The sequence below is a fragment of the Macrotis lagotis genome, chromosome 1 (genome assembly GCF_037893015.1).
Source record: "Macrotis lagotis isolate mMagLag1 chromosome 1, bilby.v1.9.chrom.fasta, whole genome shotgun sequence".
Taxonomy (NCBI): Eukaryota; Metazoa; Chordata; class Mammalia; order Peramelemorphia; family Peramelidae; genus Macrotis; species Macrotis lagotis.
The window spans coordinates 357,469,377-357,487,408 of NC_133658.1; the positions used below are offsets into that span (position 1 = coordinate 357,469,377).

An 18,032-nucleotide genomic window follows, 5' to 3' on the forward strand; every position below is an offset into this window, starting at 1 on the left:
TTCATTGAAAGTCCATCTTTTTTCCTTGGAAGAGGACATTCAGTTTTGTTTTTTTTTAGGTTTTTGCAAGGCAAATGGGGTTAAGTGTCTTGCCTAAGGCCACACAGCTAGGTAATTATTAAGTGACTGAGACCAGATTTGAGCCCAGGTACTCCTGACTCCAAGGCAGGTGCTTTATCCACTAGACCACCTAGCTGCCCCAAGGACATTCAGTTTTGCTGGGTAGTTGATTCTTGGTTGCATTCTAAGTTCTTTTGCCTTCTGGTATATTGTATTCCAAAGCCCTATGAGCTTCCAATGTAGTTGCTGCTAAGTCCTCTGTGATCCTGACTGCAGCTCCACAATATTTGAATTGTATCCTTCTGGCTGCTTGTAATATTTTCTCTTTGACTTGGGAGTTCTGGAACTTGGCTATAATATTCCTAGGGATTGGTTTTTTGGGATCTCTTTCTTGGGGGGGATCGGTGGATTCTCTCCATTTCTGTTTTGCCCTCTGCTTCTAGGATATCAGGGCAATTTTCCTGTAGTAATTCTTTGAAAATGATGTCAAGGCTCTTTTCCTGATCATGGCTTTCAGGTATTCCAATAATTTTTAATTTATCTTTTCTAAATCTGTTTTCCATATCAGTTGTTTTTTCAATGAGATGTTTCACATTTTCTTCTAATTTTTCATTTTTTGGTTTTGAAGTATTGATTCCTGATTTCTGGTAAATTGATCATCTCCCCGAGTTCTATTCTTTGTCTGAAGTATTTGTTTTCCTCAGAAAGTTTTCTTATCTCTTTTTCCATCTGGCCAATTTTGCTTTTAAATCATTCTTCTCTTAAATAACTTTTTGAACTGTTTTATCCATTTGACCTAAGCTGGATTTTAGCATGCTATTTTCTTCAGCATTTTTTTGGGTCTCCTTGACTAAGCTGCTGACTTCATTTTCATGTTTTTCCTGCATCTCTCTCATTTCTTTTCCCAGTTTAACTCCCTCATTTGATTTTCAGAGTCGTTTTTGAGCTCTGTCATAGCCTGAGCCCAATTTCTGTTTTTCTTGGAGTCTTTAGTTCCAGGAGCTTGTGCTTCCTCCTCTTCAGGCTGAGTGTTTTGATCCGTCTTGGGCTCACAGGCAAAATATTTCTCAATGGTGTTCCTCTTATTTGTCTGCTTACTCATTTTTCCAGCCTTAGCCTGTTTTGGGGGTGCTTCCTGAGGTTTTGGGACACTCCCATATGGGTCTCAGTGTGTGAGGCTCTGTCCTCCCTCCTGATCTGTGAATGACCATATGTGCGCCCCCCCCCGCCACGGGGCTGAGGTGGCGGGGGGCCTGCGTTCTATTGAGGGGCCTAGATTGAGATCAGGATCTGAATGTGGTCAGAGCCCCAGAGTCCTGTTCCAGGGGCAGAGGACAGAGCTCTGCAGTCTCTCTTTCTTCACTCCCCTCCCTAGGTTCAATGGGCTCATGCCCTGGGGGCTCCTGCTTAGCGGCTCCACCTCCTTCTGTTCCTGGATCTGGAATGCAGTGGCCACACTGCTTGCTGTGTGCCCTGAGTGCTGGGCATCAGGTACTCCCCCTGCTGTTCCCCAATTTGTGCCAAGTGCTCCCCTGCTGCTCCCAGTGACCTGGGGCTGCCTCCGGCAGGCTGAAATTCTTTCCCTCTGGGGGGGCGACCCCTCCAACCCCAGGGAGCAGAGCCTTTCTGCTCTTTTCCAGGTTACCTTGAGTAGGAAAACTGTCTCACTGTGTCCTGCTATGTGTTATGGCTCTGGAAAATTTAGTTAGAGTCCTTAGTTTTGAAGATTTATGAGAGAGCGCCTAAGACACATCCGCTCTTGTCACCATCTTGGCTCTGCCCCAGAAGATTTTTAATTACCTTCTGTCAAATGAATTAATAGTGTCTGAGTATGCAAGGTCTTCTAAGGAACTCTACTATCTTTTTAATTTAGTACTTATCAAACAAGAGAAGGCAGGTTACTGTTCTCACAGTCTATTATCAAATAGGTGGCTAACGCTAACTAAGACTGCAAGGTCTCTTCTCTGGAAGTATTCTACTGTTTCCCTCCTTAACAGAATCACTGCAGGGTCTTTCTGGAAATGATTCACTGTTTCACTCCCTAGCAGACTGGGAATGCAAGACCTTGCTCCCCCTTTTTTTTTTTTTTTTTTAAGGTTTTTGCAAGGCAAATGGGGTTAAGTGGCTTGCCCAAGGCCACAGAGCTAGGTAATTATTAAGTGTCTGAGACCAGATTTGAACCCAGGTACTCCTGACTCCAGGGCTGGTGCTTTATCCAGTGTGCCACCTAGCTGCCTCTCGCTCCCTGTTCTAAGAGTAGTCTAAGGATAATAGTCTGTCTTTGTTTTAATGATTTTTTTTAAATTAATGATTTTATTTATTTTGAGTTTTACAATTTTTCCCCTTATCTTACTTCACTCCCCCCACAATCCACAGAAGGTAATTTGTCAGTCTTTTGTTGTAATGATTTTTAACCCTGAGAGGATGTCACTAGGAATGTTAACTCTTAAGAAGGAATATTCCACTCAAGTACCTTTTGGTTTTGATCATTTACTTTTCCCAACACATCCCTCTTTCCTCCTTTCAAAGAGCAAAAATTGAAAAAGATAAGAACAAGTTCAGTTGACATTAGATATTATATCCTTTCCCTGTCTTAGCATAGTTATTCTTTGGAGTGAAACTAGGTCATTTAATTTCATGGCATTTAGTTTTGATTGCTTTGTTGTTTCTATTTACATTGAGGTAGTAATTGTGTATATTGCTTTTCTGGTTCTATTATTTCATTTTGTATCAGTTTTTATGAATCTTCCTATGCTTCTCTCTAATTTCTTATTCATTTTTTTTTAGTATATTCCTTTATATCTATGTGCTACAATTTATTTGTTTAGGTATTTTCTAATAAGTGGATTTGGTTTTGTTTCTGCTTTATTATTACAAGAAAAATTGGTACTATTACTGTTCTATATGCATATTTTTGATGTATACTTTTGCCTTTAATATTCTTGTGGTATATAGCTGATATTCCAATTTTTGAAAAAAAGGATGGGGATATTTTAGTTATTTTCTTAGCATAATTCCTAATTGCTTTCCAGAATACTTAGACGTGCTCAGTGTGGTTGTCTTCACATAGCTCCTCCAACACTGACTGTTTCCATCTTTTGGTATAACTTGGTCTTTTTTAAGGTACTGTTTGTTTTTGGTTTATTTTATTTTTGCCTTTTTTATCTTTACCTTTCATACCTCTTTCAGATTGAATCCTTCCTTTTGGTAAAGAAAAGCAAACAAATTTGATAGAGACCAATTTGAACAATACTCTGGCCTAATAATAATACTAATAGTAACTTACTTTTCTTCCCTGAAGGTGGAGATATATTTCATTGTCTCTTTTTTACATTTAATATTCCCTTATAATGAAAAAAAAATAGTCGAACAAAACCATTGACAAAATGATCATATCTGAAAGCATATGCAACATTCTGTTTTCTTTCTTTTTTTTCCTCCCCCCCACCCCATTTTTCAGTTGAAAGACAGAAAATATGTTTTCATCATCTATGTGTTTGCTGGAATTGAGATTGATCATTTTATTTAATTTGAGTCTGGTCTTTTAAGATTATATTGTAGTCATTGTATGTGCATACTAAATACATATAACATATAAATATATTTTCCTGGTTCAGCTTCTTTCTGTACAAGTTCATATAAATATTCCCATATTTCTCTGAATTCTTTATAATCATAATTTTTAGATTGCAACTGTATTCATTTGCATTCATTAGATTATAGATTTAGAACTGAAAAGGACCTCAGATTCCATTTATCTTAACCACTCATTTTACAGATGAGGAAACTGAGGCCTAACAGGTTAACTGACTTGCCCAACCGAGGTCACACATTAAGTAAATGACAAAGCCAGAATTTGAACCCAAATTTTTAGATTCCAAACCAGCAATTTTCCATTGTACCATACTGTATTCTGTGATTTGTTCAACTATTCTCAGATTAATGGACTGTTATTTTATTTTCAACTTTTTGCTACCATTAAAGTGCTCCTGTGGATATTGTAGTATATATGGAATCTTCCTATCTTTGACTTCTTGAATATGTGTGTATGTATGTATATATATACATATATATATATATAGATAGATAGATAGATAGATAGATAGATAGATAGATATGTAAAGCAAGATGACTATCAAGATGGATTTTTGATGAAACAGGAGATTTTCAAACTTTCCTGTTGAAACAACCAGAGCTGAACAGAAAGTTTGATCTTCAAATACAGTACTCAGGTGAAGCATAGAGAGGATGGACAGGAAGGGATTTATGAGGGATTTAATGATGCTGAACTGCATGTATTCCTGCAAAGGAAGAAGATACTGATAACTCATTTAAACCTTCTCATTTTTAAGAACAGTTAGAAGGAGCATATATAGACAAGGCACAGGAGGGAGCTGAATATAAGGGTATAATATAATATAAAAATGGAATCGAAGGGTAGGAATGTACTGGGAGAAAGGGAAAGGAAGGGGTAGAAAGGGCTAAGACAGAAAAGTAAAACAGTTAAGAAAAAGCTTTTTCAGTGTGGTGGAAGAGGGGAAATGAGTGAGCCTTCATTCTCATCAGAAATGGCTCAGAGAGGAAACAATGCACACATTCAGTAGGGTATAGAAATCATTCTTACTCTAGAGGCTAAAGGACAGCAAAGGAATGGGAGAAAGGGAACAGGGGGAAGGGAGTGGGGTTTAGGTGATAGAAGAGAGAGATGCTTGTGGGAGAGGTTAATCAGATATACCCTTCTGAGGAGAGACTGGGTGAAATGAGAGAAATAAAAAAGAGTAAATGGGAGTGGGGAGAAATAGAATGGAGAAAAATTCAGTCAGCAATAGCAACTGTGGAAAAAAATTATTGAAGCAACTTCTCTGATGAACTTAGGATAAAAAATGCAACCCATCCTAGAGACAGAGCCAAAAGTCTCTGATCACAGACTTCATTTCTCTTGAGATTTCTCCATCTTTTTTTTGGGGGGGGGTGTTTATGTCTACTTTTACAACAGGATTATTGTGGTAATATGAAAATAAATCCTTAAAACAAAAAAAAAACGACTTGGAAAATTAACAAATATGACTAGTAAATAAATTGATATCTAAAATGCACAAGTAACAATGAATAGATGGTCAAAGAATATGAAGAGCATTTTTTGAAAGGGGAAACATTATTAATCACTAAAGAATTCTTAATAATATTGATGCTACCTTACTACTACTAAGTTGTCAGGGAAAAAAGTAAAAGCAATGTAATTCAGTGCTGTTAGTGTTGTAGCAAAATAGGTCTATTGCTGAATCTTTTTTTAACAGAAGGCATTCCTCATGTAGTAAAAGTTGTAATTATTATCATATCCTTTGCCTTGGAATTTCATTTTTTACAACATGCCCTAGCAGTGTTGTTTGAAATTTCAAGGTGTATCTGTTGGGAAATTTTCATTATAACTTCCCCATTATAACTGAAATGCAAATATTAGTATATTTACAGAAGGATAATGTTTAAATAAATTGTTGTTGCTCAAAATTAAAAGAAATTACGGTAAAATGAGGCATAAAGGTCTGAGCACATTCAGTTTATTGGTAAATTATACAGTAAGATATACAGATTAATACAGATTAAACAGCAAGGCTATGATCCTGAATGAAGGGGATAGCTATCTTTCTAATTTTGGGGAGTACAGAAAATAGGAAGGCTACCATCACAAGTGGAAGAAAATATGATTGGATAGAAATTGAGACTGAAGGCTAGCAGCAATCCCCCACTTTCCCTCCTGTGACTAAGAAACATTTATTGTTTCTTATGTCTGCAAGGGGAGAGCAAACTAGACTTCTTTGGACAACAAAAGACATCCTTGAAGGATTGCTTGGTAGTATAAAGATAATAATGATCAGACTCCCTAGGGTCCATCTGAATCTTTTAAGGTAACAGATTTCTTTGACATAAGAACAGAACCATGATTAACAAGGAGAACTGAATTTCTAAACTTAATTCAGAAATTTAGGTGTTCTATAATGAATTAAGTTCAGAGACAGATAATCATGGCCTAGGAAGTTATAGGACAAAATCAAAATGAAGTTAATCAATAGAAATAAATATTAGAACTGGAATGGTAAAAGTTTGAAAATCCCATGATAAAAAACACTGGGGAATGGAATAACTTTTCAAGAAAAACTGATAGAAAAACTGTTGTAGGGGCAGCTAGGAGACTCAGTGGATAGAACAGTGGCCTTGGAGTCAGGAGGACCTCAGTTCAAATGTGGTCTCAGACAGTTAATAATTACCTAGCTGTGTGAACTTGAGCAAGGCACTTAACTCCATTGCTTGCAAAAAAAAAAGGAAAAAAGAAAAACTGTTGCAGACAGCTATATAACCTGTCAACCTAAATTCTTGTTCTTGCCTTTTTTTGAATTTTTATATTCTATTGAGTGTACCACTATCCTTCCAGTCACCCAGTGTCACATCCTTGGCATAATCCTTGTTTTCTCATTCTCCACTTCACACATCTAATTAGTTACTAAATCTTGTCATTGCTCTAAATAACATATCTCACACCCATTGCCTCCTCTCAGCTCACATAGTCATCACAAGAGTTTAGGTCCCTATCACTCCTGACCCGGACTTCTGCATCCCGCCCCCCTCCCCCAATTGCTCTCCCTGCCTCTTAGGTTTTTTCCTCCTTAATCCATTCTCCTCACAGCTGCCAAAAATCATTTTCCTGAAGCATGGGTGTGATCATGTCACTTATCTGCTTAGTAAATTCCAGTGCCTCATTGGTGCTTCTAGGGTCCAACATTAACTCCTTTGTTTGACTTTTCAGGTCCTTTCCATCCTGGTCCCAATTTGCTTTCCAACCTTCCTGCACTCTACAGACTAGCTGAATGGGTCTCCATGATCATCCTCCTCCTCCTACATGGGCTTCCCCATGCCTTTGTGCCTTTGCACTGGCACTCCCTCTGCCAGGAGGGCACACCCACCTCATCTTAGGCTTTCTTATTTCCTTCAAAACTCTGCTTGAGGATTCAGCTTGTAGAAGAAGCCTTTTCTGATCTCTCTCCCCAAAATTTCCCTTTGTTTATTGCCTGTGTGTGCGTGTGTGTGTCTTGCCTGACAGGTTATGGAAGCGATGGATTTATGTCTATATTGTCTCACCTGTCTCACCATAAGGGCCTTGAGGGCAGACTTTCATTTTTGTCTTTATACCCCCCATACTTAGATTGTGCCTGACACTCAGTAGGCACTTAAGTGCTTGTTGATTGAATTTCATGAGAGGGTGGGAAGGAAGGAAAGAATATCAGACTGATTTGGAAGGGACCAAAGGATATAATCATTTTTATGACTTGTATGTTATTAATTCATTTGGCACTGCCTTTCTAAATCCTAGAGGTTTTCTACAGTGTTAACCTGTTCATTTTGATAGATTATTAAATAAGTATTTTTATTATATTATTATATTGCTGATTATTAAATATGTAACAGTAAGAAGCTATTAGTCTATATATCTCTTTCATATACACCAGGGGGTTGAAAATTGTGGGGCTACCAGCCTTTTGTCTCTCTTTAATAAGTTTCACAAGGATTGTACCTGTAGGATCTTGAACTATTAAAGGGGAAAGGTATGAGTTCATCTCTCTTTTTTTCCCCTCATATGTGAAACCAAACCAACTCCTTCTCATTTCTCTCAACATTTGAAAAACTGCTTGCTGACTAAAAGGCACTGATTTGGTAGCTGATTATTTGAATAATAATGAGCAATTTCATATTAAAAAATATTTCATGAATCTAATCTTGATCTGTGAGAATGGCTCATTCACCACATTTATTTCCTTCTCACAGGTAGTGCCTTTCTTAGTGCCATTTTTCTGGCCTTAGCAACGTACCAGTCTTTGTATCCAATCACCTTGTTTGTACCAGGGTTGCTGTATCTTCTCCAGGTAAACTCTTGACTGCTTAGTAAAAGCAGTAACTCAATTTAAATATAATAACATATGTACTTAAGTCCTTTTGGGAAAGTTTGATGCTACTCATTTTTTCTCTATGATTGTGATTGTGTCATGTAGTATAGGACCAATCTGACTCAAGTCAAATCAGCAAGCCAGTGCCAGACACTATGCTAAGTGCTGGGAACATAGACTTTGCTCTCAAGGAACTCCCAGTTTGATGGGAAAGGTAACATGCAAACAGCTATGCCCATATAAGATTGAGTAGTAAGAGAAAAGTACAGGGTGGCTAGGTTGCACAGTGGATAGAGCACTGGCCCAGGAGTCAGGAGTGCCGGAGTTGACTGGGATATCTTGGACAAATCATTTCCTCTTTTTGAGGAAGTGATTTTTTTTTTCTTTATTCTTTAAACTTACACTTCATGCCTTAAAAGATTATTTAAAGAAAGTGTTTTATAAATTAAATTGCATATAGAATTGTGAACTATTTTAGTATTACTGAATAACATTTAATTCTTTAGTGTCTAGTAATTAAGAAATAAACACTTAAAGTTGTGTAAATAATTCCTATTAATGGGACAGCTAAGGTGTTGCACTGAATAGAGCACTGGCACTGGAGTCAGGAGAACCCAAGTTCAAATCTGGCCTCAGACAATTAATTACCTAGCTATGTAATCTTGGGCAAGTCACGCAACCCCATTGCCTTGCAAAAACCAAAAAAATTAATAACAATAATAATAATAATAATTTCTATTATACATTGTGATTGTGAATATATACATACATATGTTATTTATATATCTAATCTACATTCACATAAATATACATAAATATAATTATGACGATGGTGGTTAAATAATGAACAACTTTCTAAAATTTACTCCATAAAACTTAAATCTTTTCACAGACCCCAGCACTATTTAGTCAATCCTTTGCTGGAGGTTCAACCTATCCCTTTCAGGTTTGAAGCATCTAAGCATAGGGGATTCTATGTGTTGTTATTAGACCACTTTGGTATTGAAACCTAAGCTTAGCCTTTTTAGACCTCTATCCAGATCTGTACCTTTTTCCTCTCAAAATAAGGAAACAGAAAGACTGTTTCAACTTTGGGGAAAATAATTTAATATAATGGACAGAACTCTGGATTGGTATTCAAGAGACTTCTGTTTTCCGAGCTCTGCTACTGATTTGTTTTATGACCTTGGATAAATCAGTTCCCTTTTCAAGGTCTTGTTTTCTGTCTATAAAAAGGGGGGGAGTGGGGGACATTAGGTCATCATACAGGGCCTTTTTTAGTCTAACATTTTTCAGATATTTAGACCCAAGGTTAGGAAAAGAAAACAGTTCAGTCATACATCAAAGGAATGAACAAACCTGATAAATAGGGTGAAGTGCTTTATAATTGTTAGATGCTGCTATTATTTTGGTAGCCCCTACCATTAGTTATAAAGTTCACTTGGAGTTTTAAGTCTCTTGAATCAAGTGATTTTTCCTAGACTGAAACTGAAGAGAAAAGCAGTCCTTTAAAAAAAAGATTTATTTTTTAAAAATTAAGAAAATCCATTTTTTCCTCTCTTTTACTTTTCCCTTCTCCCTCACCTATCTGTTCATAAACATTCTATGTCAGTGCTTTGGGGAAATTAACTTTGCCTAAAGGAGAACAAGTCTTTTTAGCTTCCAAAGCTATGGGGGAATGGTAGAAAAAGATTCAAGGAATTAGGATTGCTCACTGGATGGTAATAGAAGGCTAAAGTTAGAGTTACAAGATACACTATTACCAAGAATGTCTGTATGTAGAATGTCAATTAAAAGGGATCTTAGACACCATCTATTCTAGTTTTCCCCAAAATGATTTGGCTAAGAAACATTTTTAACCTTGAAAATATCTTAGTCTGTGTCTTTGGCATGGACAGAATGTACTCTTTATCTCCTAGTGAAAATCAGGAGTCAGGAAAATTTTGGAGGAAAAAAAATGGGAAACTTAGACTTCTTTTATATCAAAACAAATTGCTCTAAAAATGTGTTTCTTTGTATTATTATATTTTGTTTTATATGCATCTCCCAAGAAATAGCCAAAGAAATTTCCCAATAAAATGTATTTCCCCAGAAGAATTCATAGCTCAACTGTCTAATAGTGATTAGGATCAATAATGTATGTCACTTTTTTACTTTTGTGGTTTATTGATTGCTAGAAAGGAAGAATATTTCACAGGCTTTTTATATATATCTACATCTATATATATGATTATATATTTAACATTTTACAGGAAAAATATTTTAACATTCACATTTTCTTATGAAAGCTCTATTTGCTTTAGGTGGAAAACCTGAGTTTGTGTACTCATAGTTTGGGGAGCTGATTCATTCCAACTAAGCTCATTTTATATAAGAGTACAGAAGTAAAAAGTGACATACATTATTGATCCTAATCATTCTATTAGAACGTTGTGTTATGATTTCTTCTGGGGAAATACATTCCATTGGGAATTTCTTTGGCTGTTTCTTGGGAAATGTGTATTAGAGAAGAAATAACTCTAGGAAGTCACACAGCTAATCACTGGCAAAACCTGGACTAAAACGACTCCCAAGGCAGGGTTCTCTCCTTTTTTTGTCACACTGGTGCTTCAGAGGTGAGAAATGAGAAGGTATCTTGTCTTTTCCCCTTTTATTTTATTTTATTTTAACTTATTTCTTTGCTAGGCAAGGGTATAGCTTGATGATAGTCTGACTTTGCTTCCACTGATTATATTCTTTGTGTTCTTTCCTAGCGGCAGTACCTTCCTGTAAAACTGCAAAGTAAAGCTTTTTGGACCTTCACAGGACAATATGCTGTGATGTATGTGGGAAGCCTAGTGGTTATCATCTGCCTCTCATTTTTCCTCCTCAGCTCCTGGGATTTCATTCCTTCTGTTTATGGTTTCATGTAAGTTATTCCAGAGTCATTGAGATGGAGTGAATGCTAATTTGGCTTAAGTCATCTAACTAGAAATACTAGAGACATTCCCTGGGTAGATGTTTAATAGATTTTTTTATATAGCAATGCTGGAAGACATAATCTCTTACGATGTTCCTAGAGACCCCTGGACCTCTAATTGGCTTAAGTAATCCATAACATATATGTATGGCAACTTATGGTTCCCAAACCTTTTTTCAGTTGTTGCTCTTTTGCTTATTTGATCCTTATTTGCTCATTTCAGCTTTGTAATACTACTAGTGTATTATATATATGGGAAAATTGAGGCTTATAGTGGTCAAGTGACTTTCCTGTAGTTAAACAAAGTTACAGAACAAAGACTGGAACCTAGGTATTCTGATTCAAAATCTTGTGTCGTTTCTTACCCCCCCCCCCCCCCAACTCCAGCCTGCTGCTAATTCCATTTGGTTCAATTGATTCTCATATGACATGGCCTTCCATCCCTTTACCAGAAGATTGCCCTCTTTCAGAGGTCCTCTAATTTTCCAAGATCCTTCTTAATATGTGGTATCTGGAACTAGCTGTGGGTAGCTGGATGACATAGTGGCTAAAACACTGGCCTTGGAGTTAGAAGGACTGGAGTTTGGGGTGGCTAGGTGGTGCAGTAGATAGAGCACTGGCCCTGGAGTCAGAAGTACCTGAGTTCATATGCAGCCTCAGACACTTAATTATCTAGCTGTGTGGCCTTGGGCAAGCCACTTAACGCCATTTGCATTGCAAAAAAAAAAAGCCCTAAAAAAATAAAGGACAGGAGTTCAAATGCAGCCTCAGGTACTTGAACCTCATTAGCTATGTGACCTTAGGCAAGTCTCTTAACCCTGATTGCCTCGCATCTCAGGTCATCTCCAGTCATCTTGATTGATTATTTGGCCTCTGGATCAGGATGGCTCTGGAGGAGAAAGTGAGGTTGGTGACTTAGCACAGCAGCCCCTCACTCAAATCCAATTCATGTGCTTGTCATGGCATTGCCTCTCTGATGTCATGATCATCTTCAGGAAGGAAGGACAAATATCAACATCATCTAGAACTGATCTTAGCACTAGATGTGATCTGATCAGGGTCTAGTGCATCTAGATTATCATCTAGATACTTATTCTAGGCCCTCTTCCTGTCAGAATTATGTTAGTCTTTTTTGACTGTTACATTTTTAACTCATATTAAGGTTGTGCTCTACCAAAATCCCTAAAATGTTTTGTAGTCTGTCCCATACTATAATTGAGTAATTTCTTTAATGTAGACTTCAGATTTATTTCTGTTTAAATATCTCCTTGTTCTAGCCCATTGAAATCTTTTTGAGTCATTGATAATAATTAGCACCTGAGTGTCAAGCACAGATTCCTAAAACAATCCACTAGGCACATTCCTTCTATATGACCAAATTGAAACATTTAAGATTGCCCCTCGGGTTTCTTCATTCAATCAGTTCCAAATTCATCAAATTTTCCTGTCAGTCTAGATCATATTTCTCCTTCTTATCCACATGAATAGCTTTAGATACTTTTGTGTAATCCTTTTCTGAAATCCAGGTTTACTCTGTTTACAGCATTCCCCTGTAGCAATCCAGTCTAGCTACCTTATTTTAAAAGGAAATCAATTGAGTTTGGCATGGGCTTTCTCTAAATGGAATTATATCATTTATTTTCAAATACTATTGAACTAAGCTGTGGGGAAAATTGAAAGTTAGTATGGTGGAAACCTGGATTTGACCAACATCTCATACCCTATACCAAGAGAGAAGTTCAAAATGGGTACAGGATTTAGATATAAAGGACAATATTATAAGCAAACTAGGAGATCAAGGAATAGTTTACCTGTCAGATCTATTAAAAGGGAAACAGTTTATGGCCAATGAAGAGACGGAGAACATCATTAAAAACAAACTAGATAATTTTGATTACATTAAATTAAAAAGCTTTTGCATGGACAAAACCACTGCAACCAAGATCAAAAGAATTGTAGTAAATTGGGAAACAATTTTTACAACTAATATTTCTGTAAAAGGACTCATTTCTAAAATAATGTAGAGAACTGAGGCAAATGATCACAGTAATCTAGTATATGATAAATCCTTGGATTTATCATATACTCAAGGATTTATCATATACTAGATTACTGTGATCATTTACTAGAATGTAAAAATTCCATTGATCTACCACTCTTTCTTAGGCAGTATCAGTTGTTTTGATAATTTTGAAATACAGTTTGAGAATTGGTATGGCTCTATCACCTTCTTTTGAATTTTTTTTCAATGATTTCCTTGATATCCTTGAGTTTTTGTTCTTCCAGATGAATTTTGTCATTTTTCTAGCTCTATAAAATAATTTTTTGATTGTTTGATTAATATGGCACTGAATAAATAAATTAATTTAGGTAGAATTGTAATTTTTATTATGTTGATTCAGCCTACCCAAAGGCAATTAATATTTTTTCAGTTGATTAGATTTGACTTTATTTGTATGAAATGAGTTTTGTAATTGTGTTTATATAGTTCCCGAGTTTGTCTTGGCAGGTAGATGCCCAAGAATTTTATATTGTCTACAGTTATTTTAAGTTTATTTAGTATTTTATTTTTCCCCAAATACATATAAAAACCATTTCAATATCAATTTAAAAAATTTTTTTTGCAAGGCAATGGGGTTAAGTGGCTTGCCCAAGGTCACACAGCTAGGTAATTATTAAGTGTCTGAGGCTGGATTTGAACTCAGATACACCTGACTCCAGGGCCGGTGCTCTATCCACTGCACCAACTAGCTGCCTTTCAACATTAATTTTTAAAACTTTGAATTCCAACTTCTTTCCCTTCTTAAAACACCCTCCCCATTGAGAAGACAGGCAATTCAATATAGGCTATATATGTATAGTCATGTAAAACATTTCCATAATGATCACATTCTACAGTTATTTTAAATGGAATTTCTCTTTTTATCTCTTGCTGTTGAACTTTGTTGGTAGTATGGAAATACTGATGCCCCTATCAAGTTTTATTAAACTTATATTTATATTCATCTCTATCCAATTCCTCCAGGGCAATTTCATGACCCATTGGATTGAGAAGAACCTTTGATATTCCTTACAAGTTCAAAAATCTTTTTTTTCAAACTTCAAAACCTCAGTGTCTTTCCAACTTCCTCTTCCTTCGAAAGAGATGTAACTTCGTCTCCTAATTTACTGAGAAATTAGAGGCCACCTTTATAAACTCTCGTTTACCTCACTCCATTCCTTGGAACTCCTCAGTTTTTTCACTCATCCTCCTGTTCTTTCTGTCAATGTGAGGGTAAGATGTCTCTTCTTATTAAGACCTCTATCTTAATCCTTTATCAGATCTCCTTTTGACCTCCTTTGAAGAATTTGTCAGTCATTTTTACTTTAAATCTTATTAGATTTTACCTCTGCTGCTGCTTATAAAGTAAATATTCCCTAGGTGGTGCAGTGGATAGTGCACTGACTCTGGAATCAAGAGGATCTGAAATTAAATCTAGCCAGCCTCTTGACGCTTGCTGTGTGACCTTGGGCAAGTCACTTAACCCTGATTGCCTTGAATCCAGGACAGTCTTCAGTCATCCTGATTATATCTGGCCACTGGACGCAGATGGCTCTGGAGGAGAAAGTGAAGCTGGTGCTTTTGATTGTTTTTTTTTGCAAGGCAATGGGGTTAAGTGACCTGCCCAAGGTCACACAGCTAGGTAATTATTAAGTATCTGAGGCCTGATTTGAACTCAAGTACTCCTGACTCTAGGGTCAGTGTTCTATTCACTTCACCACCTAGCCACCCCCATGAGGCTGGTGATTTTGCACAGCACCTAGTCACTCATTCAAATCCAATTCACTTGTATGTCTTGACATTATCTCCTTGATGTTAATGGTCTTCGAAAATGATGGACAAACACCAACAACCCCTTATCCTTAAAAAAACATTGACTTTACTGTTCTTCCTCCTCAAGCTATTATTTCCTCATTTTACTGCCAAACTGTGCCATGCTAGTAGAGTATGGAAAGAACACTGAATTTTTAAGTCAGGACAATGGTTTAAATTCAGTCTCTGTCACTTTGTGGCAGCCTATCATATAGCCTTGAACAAATTGCTTAACCTTTTTCATCCTTTAAAATGAGATGACCTTTAATGTCCTGTTAAGCTTTTAATCCATGATCAAAGAAATAATTGTTTACCTTTGCTACTTTAACCTCATCAACTTACTTTTCACTGCCTTGCAGTCTGGCTTCCAACTCATCTGAAATTGCTCTCAAAGTTTATCACTTAAAATAATCTTTTTTTCAGTCCTCATTCTCTTTGACATCTCTACTGCTTTTTCACTGATGGATCATCCCCTCTTCCTGCATATTGTCCTGGTCCTGGCTTTTGGGACACTAATCTCTCTTGACTCTTCCTACTGATCTAATAATTACTTCTTGGTTTCTTTTGGTGATTCATCATCTTTTGTTTTCTTGATATGGGTATCCTCCAAGGCTCTGCCTTGGGGTCTGTTCATGTTCCTTCTCTATTTTCTGCCTTAGTGATCTTATCTGTTTCCATGGGTTTAAGTATTAACTTCAGATAACTCTTAAGTCTGTATTTCTAGTTCTAGTTGTTCCTTTGAACTCAAGTACTGTATCATAAACTATCTGTTATACATTTATATCTGTATGTTTTTAGGCTTCTTAAAATTAGTGTTCTAAAATTAAACTCAGAATCTTAAGTCCTTATAGGCCTGTTCCCTCCATCATATGTCTCTGTTTCTATCAATGGCTTCATAGCTTCCCCAGTCATTTTATATAACTTCAAAGTTATCTTCAACTCTCCGGTCTGTTTCATCTTCATAACCATTTAGATGCCAGGGCTCATCAATTCTAACTCTAATTCATCTCTTGCTGCTGATTCTCTTATCTTCTCTATTCATACTACCCTCCCCCAATTTAGGCCTTAACATTTCTCACCTGGACTATTGTCATAGTTTCATAATTAATCCCTTTAACAATCATCCAACACCTAACCAAAGTAACTTTCCAACATAAAATATTCTTCTGCTCAGAAATCTTCAGCGATTCTTCTTGCTAAAGGACAAAATATAAAATATGTATTTCAAGCTCTCCACAACATCATGCCCCCTTTCCCATCTTTCAGCTTTTTAGCCTGAGTTCATGTTCTTTTTTTTCATTCTATGTGCCACTCAAATTGGATTATTAAGTTGTTTCCTAAATTTATCATGGCATCTCCAATTGCTATGTCTTTGCAAAAACTTCCCCTCATTCTTAGAATGTGCTCCCTTCTCAAATATCCCTCCCCGAATTCTCAACTTCTTTTAGACTTAACCCCAATTTAATCTCTATGAAATCTTCCTTAGTGTGCTCAGTTAGTAGCACTCTTCCTCCTAAATTTTTCATGTATCATGCTTGCTTCTTCATATATTCTATCCCCCAGTAGAATGTGAGCTTCTTGAGGGCAAAGACTTTTCCATTTTGTCTTTGAATCCCTAGTACCTGCCTAGTACAGTGCTTTGAGTCAAATTAAATTATACATATCAGTCTGACAAAATCTAGGATTTCTCCTTTACCTCCTTAGTCTTTTTTTCCTTCTTTATTTTCTCTTTTCTTTTTTTGGTGGGGTGAGAGGGTGGGAGGGTGGGAGGGGTTGAGACTGTTGAGACTGTTGAAGTGACTTGCTCAGGGTCACATAGCTAGGAAATATCAGTTGTCTTAGACCAGATTTGAAATTAGGTCTTTTTGATTTACACAGCCAGTGCTCTATCCACTGCACTACCTAGCTGCCTCTGAAGCTTTTCTGTTCTTTTTTTTTTTTAGGTTTTTTGCGAGGCAAATGGGGTTAAGTGGCTTGCCCAAGGCCACACAGCTAACCATCCCAGCTCTTCTATTCTTTAAAAAAGATCTTTAAAGAAAAATTATCTTTAAAGGAAAACAAAGTTCAATGTTTATTTAAAACTTAGTATCTCATTTCCTTTTCTAGTAGAAAGCCAATTCTATACTTGGTATTTGTATACATTAACAAAACTTTTTTGATATCTTTTAGTTTATTTGTCTAAATTTTCTTATTTCCAGTTTCTCTTCTCCCATCCCAGAGAGCCATCTCATATAACAATAAGTTTTTAAGAAAAAAATAAATAATTGACTTTTTTTTAACATCTTAAAGTTTTAGAAATAAGTAAAACCATTTTCTCATTTGAACTTTACAGCAACCCTGGGAGGTGTGTCTATAAGTATTGTTATGTTTACTAATGGACATTAAGTAATTTGGCCATGTTCATTCAAAAAGGTAAGCATCAGAGGCAAGATTAAAACATGGGGGTGGCTAGGTGGCGCAGTGGATAAAGCACTGGCCCTGGAGTCAGGAGTACCTGGGTTCAAATCTGGTCTCAGACACTTAATAATTACCTAGCTGTGTGGCCTTGGGCAAGCCACTTAACCCCATTTGCCTTGCAAAAGCCTTAAAAAAAAAAGATTAAAATGGGTCTTTCTTATCTGTTTTTCTTTCTACTATACCATCCTGCTTCTCTAGGCAGGAGATATCTTAATGATAATAATAATAATAATAATAAATGTCTAAATTGTGCTTTAAAGTTTTCAAAACACTTTTGTAAATATTTCATTTGAGCCTCATAATAACTGTTTTAGGAGGGAAGGCAAGTAGTATCAGTTCCTCTTTTACAAAGAGGAGAAACTTGAGGAAACTAAATGATTTTCCAAAAGTCACATAAACTAGTAGGAGTCAGAGATAGGATTTTTATCTCTGTTCTTCCTGATTCAGAATATTTTATTCTATTTATTGGCTAAATATCATTATTTTCTTGTGAGCTTCCCCTTTTTACTTTATATTTTTAAAGTTTAGACCTTCTGGTACTGCCTTCTCTGACCAAATTCTTTTTTTTTTCTAGCATTTTTGGTAATTGTTACTTCACTTTTTTTCTCCCCAGTTAACAAGCATTTATTTTCTCTTGCTCCTAGTAACTCCCCTGCTGCAGAAAAAAAGGAACAAAAACAAAATCCTTGTAACAAATATGGACTATCAAGCAAAATAAATGACTTCATTGGTCATGTTGAAAAAAATTGTGCCTCAGTCTTCATCC

At 36.3% G+C, this 18,032-nt stretch overlaps 1 protein-coding gene across 4 annotated transcripts in view; it reads left to right on the forward strand.

Annotated features, from left to right (window-relative positions):
* Positions 1 to 18,032, forward strand: part of PIGU (phosphatidylinositol glycan anchor biosynthesis class U) — a 104,243-nt gene that overhangs the window by 65,092 nt on the left and 21,119 nt on the right. For all 4 annotated transcript variants that reach the window (XR_012473717.1, XM_074212117.1, XM_074212116.1 and 1 more), the window contains exons 7-8: positions 7,879 to 7,976; positions 10,751 to 10,905. Coding sequence is in view for 3 of the 4 variants with exons in the window: in XM_074212117.1 (XP_074068218.1) it covers positions 7,879 to 7,976; positions 10,751 to 10,905 (253 nt within the window). In the remaining variant the exon portion in view is untranslated. The remainder of the gene's footprint in view (positions 1 to 7,878; positions 7,977 to 10,750; positions 10,906 to 18,032) is intronic.